Source organism: Archocentrus centrarchus, chromosome 19, assembly GCF_007364275.1.
Source record: "Archocentrus centrarchus isolate MPI-CPG fArcCen1 chromosome 19, fArcCen1, whole genome shotgun sequence".
In the NCBI taxonomy this organism is placed as follows: domain Eukaryota; kingdom Metazoa; phylum Chordata; class Actinopteri; order Cichliformes; family Cichlidae; genus Archocentrus; species Archocentrus centrarchus.
In genome coordinates, this window is record NC_044364.1 from 26,525,628 (window position 1) to 26,532,116 (window position 6,489).

General features: G+C 41.2%; 1 protein-coding gene across 1 annotated transcript; it reads left to right on the forward strand.

Moving 5' to 3' along the window:
• Positions 1–1,147: 1,147 nt before the first annotated feature.
• On the forward strand, positions 1,148–5,770 carry LOC115797964 (zinc finger protein OZF-like). Its single transcript, XM_030754575.1, has 2 exons — positions 1,148–1,294; positions 3,115–5,770. Exon 2 carries the CDS (start codon positions 3,151–3,153, stop codon positions 4,498–4,500), a length of 1,350 nt encoding a protein of 449 aa, XP_030610435.1. The 5' UTR covers positions 1,148–1,294; positions 3,115–3,150; the 3' UTR covers positions 4,501–5,770.
• Positions 5,771–6,489: the final 719 nt, after the last annotated feature.

The following is a 6,489-nucleotide window of genomic DNA, read 5'->3' on the forward strand; positions in this document are numbered from 1 at the left end:
CTATAAGCCAAAGGTGGGCAAACTTTTTGGCTCTGGGGCCACATTGACTTTTTGAAATTTGACAAAAGGGCAGGGCCAGCACCAGATGCATACATATCAAACATAAACATAAAAAAGGCATTACAGTGATGTGACGCTATTTACATTTACTTTTTAGTGGGAACAGTGTTGTTTTTGCCAGTGCATTGAAGTCTGGTGTTAGTTTTGTTGCAGCAATTCTCAGAATCCTTGATATCAGTCATAATTATGATATGATTTGATTTGGGCAATTCTGTACCGATCTTCGGCGGGCCGGATAAAAAAGACAAATGGGCCAGGTGTGGCCCATGGGCTGTAGTTTGCCCACCCCTGTTATAAGCTATTACACACATACATCCAGGAAATTCTTAGACCCATTTTATCTGTCCCAAAAGGCTGTCAGTGAAAGACCTTTGTGATGCTAATTTTGCTGGTTGGTTATAAAATAAGGAGATAAATTACTGGTTTATTATCTTAAGGTGCCTAATAGCAGCAAAATGGGATGTTTAAATGTGCAGGGGTTGAATATGTTAACTGCAGCAGAGATGGAATGATGAACATTGCACAGACTGGTTGAAAACCACGGCACACTGTGATTTATCAGTCCCCAATGTGTACATGTGGTTTCCTGCTGTTGCTTATTGTGGAGTCTGACTGGAGCCAGAAGGAAAAACCTCCTTCACACACTGTCACTAAAGGAGCTGCTCAGTGCTGTCAGGGTGTCCTGCATGGGGTTGGAGGTGTCCTCTAACAGGGATGATGTTTTAGCCACCATTCCCCTGTCACTCAATACCTCCACTGGGTCAGGAGGGCACCTCAGTGTTGATGAGCCTGTTTTTTTCTGTCCCCAGCGGAGGTACCACTGCCCCAGCAGACCACACCATGAAGGATAGACAATGTCATCACAGCGTCATAGAAGATTGTCTGTACAATACCTTTTGTAGCAGAAGTAGAACACACTACATATGTAAATGTATGTAAATGACCTTTAATTTCAGCGAAAGTGAATGTATATAATCAAATCACATAAATACAGCTTAAAAGGTTTGCTGCAAAGGCTGCAGTTCTGGGTGTCTACACTCCAATCCAGAAGGTGGTGGTAACGCGCTTTGTCATCCACTCTTCACCAAAGAAGAACGGGGAAAAAAGAGGAGACAATAAACGAAGTGGACCTTCAATAGCACAGCACCGAGAGTCCGTCTTTTTGAATAAAAGCCGGAGATTAGACCCCTCGGAGTCCATCGGCAGCTGGAGGTCGTTACAAACCAAACCGGTGGTAAGAAAAATTAGATTTAACGTGGAGTGAATCTCCGGGAGGAAACGACTAGCTGCTAGCTCATCGTAGGGTGGATGAAGTAACGATAAGAACGGAGCATCTTAGCTCCCGTTAATCCCAATCGGTTCACGAATGACAAAAAACAAAGCCCAGTTAGGTTATTTTTGTCGTTACTGTTCAAGGATTAACGCGAATGAAAACGGCGGAACTCAGCGGGGAGGGTATGACGGACACCCGGACGGTTTACAGCGCGCACACAGCTAAGTTATTTTTACAGTATAAGTTCTTTTTATTCAGTCTGCGGGGATAACTGCGATAAAATGCAGCATTTGTGCGCTTGTAGATTTTATAGGCTCGTTTCAGATGAACTGCTTCTGAATAACGGACGGCAGCAGGCCGCAGCCGCAGGGGGGGAAGAGAGCAGATGGCGAGTCGGACAGTTTCCAGCGTCTTTGTCCGAACCGGAAGCGCAGAAACACTCACATCCTGTTAGGGCTGATCCCACATTTTATGTTTTGTTGTTTTTTTTGGACTTCAGTAACCTATCCGATATTTTTTTACCTTTAAAGTTTAATAATAAAAATATGAAAATACAAACAAATAAGGAAATATGGCACCATCGGTACACGTGCAAATAAACAAATAGAAAATAACGCATGTATTGGTTAAACCTCTCTCTCTCTCACTCACTCATTCACTCACTCACTCACTCACAGACACACACACACGGTTTAAACCTGTGAGGAGATAAACAGCTCCAGGGAGCTGCATCAGGAAGGAACTAGTAAATCAAAACTAACTTGTTAAAATAAAATAAAAACACACAAGAGTAAATACAAGAAATGGCTCAAAATTCTCTTTGAATTGAGTCCTTCAGTTTGTGCCATTACATTGAGAACTATACGACTATGTCTTCCAATTTTTATTATTTCATTTTGAGAAGTGTATGAGTGAAGATATGACCCAAAATGTCCAGTTTTGCCTTGCTGGTAAAGAATCATCCATCCATTTGCATCCACTTATCACTGCCTCCTAAAGTTTATTACCAGAGACAAGTGGTTTTTTTTGGGTTTTTTTGCATGATCTGTTCAAAATACTGATGTTTATCACCACACTGGGTTCATGCACTAAAAAGAAATGATGTCACTGATTTTGAACTATTACTTCACAAATACATCAATACAGGGCAAATGCACAGGCAGCCATGGTACTACTAACTGAAATGCCAACTTTATTTACAACATTTTAACTTTACTGTCCAAATTTCATATTATGCTAAATGAAAGTGGCCCTCTATACTTAACCTCCTTGCCAGAGATCCTTCGATCATTCACCATCATCTTCTGTGAATGTTCTGGTCTTTTTTATGTTGTTCAGTGAGTTACTTTTTTAGAAGGTGCAACAAACCAGTGATTTGGCCATTTCTATCTTTTTTGTTTTTCAGCCTAAAGATGAACTGTTTTACCTGCATTGAGATCTTCCTTGACCAGATGTTGTTGGTTTATAGCCAGTTTTCAGATGCAAATGCCACACCTGGCATCCTCCCCACCCCTTTTATTACATTAATTTATAAAGAAATAACCTACACCCACCCATCAAAGTTTTTGTTTTTAATTGTGCAGTTTAATTGAAAATAGGGGCTGCATATAAAATCAGCTTTAATTTTAATGGTTAATGCAACATTTTTGTTCAACCTGCTGAATTAAAGCTGAACATCTGCTCTTCAAGTGGATTTAACTGTTTAACATGAAATCTTCTTGTTTGAATATCCACACTATTATATCCCTAACTGCTCTCTCTCATCTCTGTATTTCCTGCAGATTTTTGGAAGCTGTTGGTGATTAAAGAAGTTTCCCATGAGTGAAACCCCAGTCTGGACCAGCATGAACCCAGAGACCCTCCACATAAAGGAGGAACAGGAGGAACTCTTGACCAGTCATGAGGGACAGCAAATTAATGGTCTGGAGGAAGCTGATATCATCAAGGTCATAATCACAGCTGTTCCTGTGAAAACTGAAGATGATGAAGAAAAACCTCAGTTTTTACCATTTCATCAAAGCCAAACTGAAGACAACAGAGATGCAGAGCCTGAAAGTGATGGACCCGAATCAAGCAGTGACCCAGATCTACATCATCAGTTTAAACCTAATATTGATGAAAAGGCTTCAGACTATTCTGAGACTACTGATGATTCTGGGCCTGAAAACGAAGACAGCGACAGTGGCTGGAAGGAGAGCAGGGCACTTGAGTCAGACTTAAATATTGATGTGGACTGTAATGCTGCCAAAAAATTCTTAAGCTGCACTTTGTGGGGTCAACAGTTTATCTACAAGCAGTGTCTTCAGAAACAGCTGACATGCCATTCAGCACAAAGCCCTTCTAGCTGTTTGAGTGATAAGAGCTCTGAGGTAATGCAAAATGTAGATTCTCAGGTGGTCCAAACAGGAGTGAAACAATTTGTCTGCGATGAGTGTAGTGAAATATTTTACCGAAAGTCAGAATTTAAGAGACACAAGAAAATGCACAATGGAGGGAAAGCATTCAGTTGTGACTATTGTGGTAAAGGGTTTAACCGAACTTCAGATCTCAGGACACACATGAGAGTTCACACAGGTGAAAAACCATTTAGCTGCAGTAGTTGTGGACAGAGATTTAACCAGAAGATACATCTTAAAACACACATGAGAATTCACACTGGAGAGAAACCGTTTGTTTGTGAGGAATGCGGTAAAAGGTTCAGCCAACAGGGAAATCTGACAACTCACATGAGAGTCCACACCGGAGAGAAACCATTAGCCTGTGATGACTGTGGACAAAGGTTTAACCAGCAGACACATCTTAAAGCACACATGAGAGTTCACACAGGAGAGAAACCCTTTCACTGTAACGACTGTGATAAAACATTTAAACGAAAGACACACCTTAAGACACACATGAGAGTCCACACTGGGGAGAAACCTTTTGGTTGCAAGGATTGCGGTAAAAGGTTTTACCGAAACACAGATCTTAAGACTCACTTGAGAGTCCACACAGGAGAGAAGCCATATGGCTGCGATGAGTGTGGGCAAAGGTTCAACCAAAAGACACATCTTAAGGAACACATGAGACTCCACACGGGAGAGAAACCATTTCACTGTGATGAGTGTGGCAAAAGATTTAATCGTAAAACGCATCTTAATTCACATATGAGAGTCCACGCAGACTAAAAACATTACAGCTGCATGTTTGCTGTGAAAGGTTCTTTCACCATGTGTGTGTTTGTAAGAGCCCCGGGATTTTTTATCGTTTCATTTTTCTTTTTCTTTAGTGCATAGTTTAGAATATTTTAAACAAAATAAATACTAGAGGCTTACCCTAAGGTTTTGTTATTTAAAGAACCCAAGCAGAAAATAGATTGTACTGTTTCTAGAAACACTTCATTTAAGACTGCACTCTGTATTAACTCTGCTGCAATGTTTCCCTGAGTTTGTATATGTCAGTCCACTACAATGCTTGTGCTCATATAAAGACTATTTATAATGTATTTGATGTTATAGGGCCCAGGGAGACTAGCAGTGGCTCTGAAGGAAGCTCATCTGACCAGAAAACATTTCAGTGATTATGCTAGTTCCCATACAGGTTGCTTTTTCACCGACGGCATTCCAGTGCCGGTGCAGGTGCCAGTATTTGAACCGTTCAGTGGTCAGTGCTTGGGCGAAAAATAGGTTCAACTTGGGCCCTGCAAGCTAGCTGGTCTCAAACCAAGAACGCTTGACGAAAGTGGCAGAAGGGTGTGACTCTGCCATCTCAACGTAAAGTTTTCTACCAGTATTTCACTGGTGGTGGTGTGTATTATATGAGAAAAGCCCTGGGATTTTCATGACTGTGAATTAGGTTGGGCTCTTAGGGGTGAACTTGCTGCTTTGTATCAGTTCATATCACTGATAAAAGGACGGAAAGTGCATCCTTGTTGTCTTGCTTATAATTGCTGTCTGTGTTTACCTCTGTGCTGCACACAGATGCTGCAGTAGTTTTGTTTGGAGTGTGCGCAGCACAAGAAAGGGGGACGTATTCTCCCACGTTTGCGCTCTTCAGCTTCTGTGTCCAGACGAGGACCCGCCCACACTCATACGTAAAGGAGCAGTTTACAGAAACACGGTGGAAACACAGGCTCGTTCTTAAGAGTTTCGCAGGTTCATTGAAACCGACACAAGCACCGGCACCTCGGTGGTGATAAAGTAGCAACAGTGTCACTAAAAGAATGGATTCTGATTTGGTGATTTGAAATAGATGAATTCTTCTCTTTTACTAAATGTTACTAGCAGGTTTACTGAGAAATACTACTTTGTAATATAATGTACATTTTAGCCAGTGGATTTTGTTAAAACTTATGTACTGTAAATACAAATTACTCTCAGCTGTCTGTTGATGAGAACACTACTTTGTGCATGTACTGCTGTGTTTGCATGTTGTCTCTCAAAGTGTTTTATTAAAGGTTTCTTGTAATGCATCAAAATGTTCTCAGACTTACATTTGTTATAGTAACAGGATGTGATTGCTTTGAAACTTTCTGATGTTCCAGAAAGACTTTCTTCCACGAGAAAAAATATCTGGATCCACTGTCTTTTACAGTTAGACTTTAAAGAAATCTAATCATTTTAAAGTGTATTTTTAGTGTAAAGTTCTCAGTAACCAAATAGAAACACAGACCATGACACCAGCATAGAGACACGCTGTCAACCATACAGTTTTACATTAATTCATTGGGTTTTTAGAAGTCTGGCCGCTGCATTCTGGACCAATTGAAGACAGTCTAAGGAGAGCCCAGAGATGTACATAAAAAGTCATCTACCTCACCCTCACCTGCAATCTTCTCTGAGGTCTTCTTTTCCTCCTGCCTGGCAGCTCTGTCTTCATCATCCTCTGTCCAGTATATCCACTCTCCCTTCTATGCACATGTTCAAATTATCACAACCTTGCTTCTCCTACTTGGTCTCCAAACCGCTCGACCTGAGCTGACTCTCAGAAAGGGGTCAAACCCAGCCACTGGGGGGCCATTCGTTAGTGTACTCCTAGTGCTGTTCCCAAGCCCGGATAAATGGGGAGGGGTGCATTCAGAAGGGTATCTGGCGTGAAATTAAACGTAATGATCATCAAGAATGAGATTCCTGTGAAAATAATAATCAAGGTGGGAGAGATTTGAAGTGTGTACTCAC

Coding starts and splice junctions, on each gene's coding strand:
- LOC115797964 (XM_030754575.1), top strand. CDS start 3,151: ATGAGTGAAACCCCAGTCTGGACCAGCATGAACCCAGAGACCCTCCAC.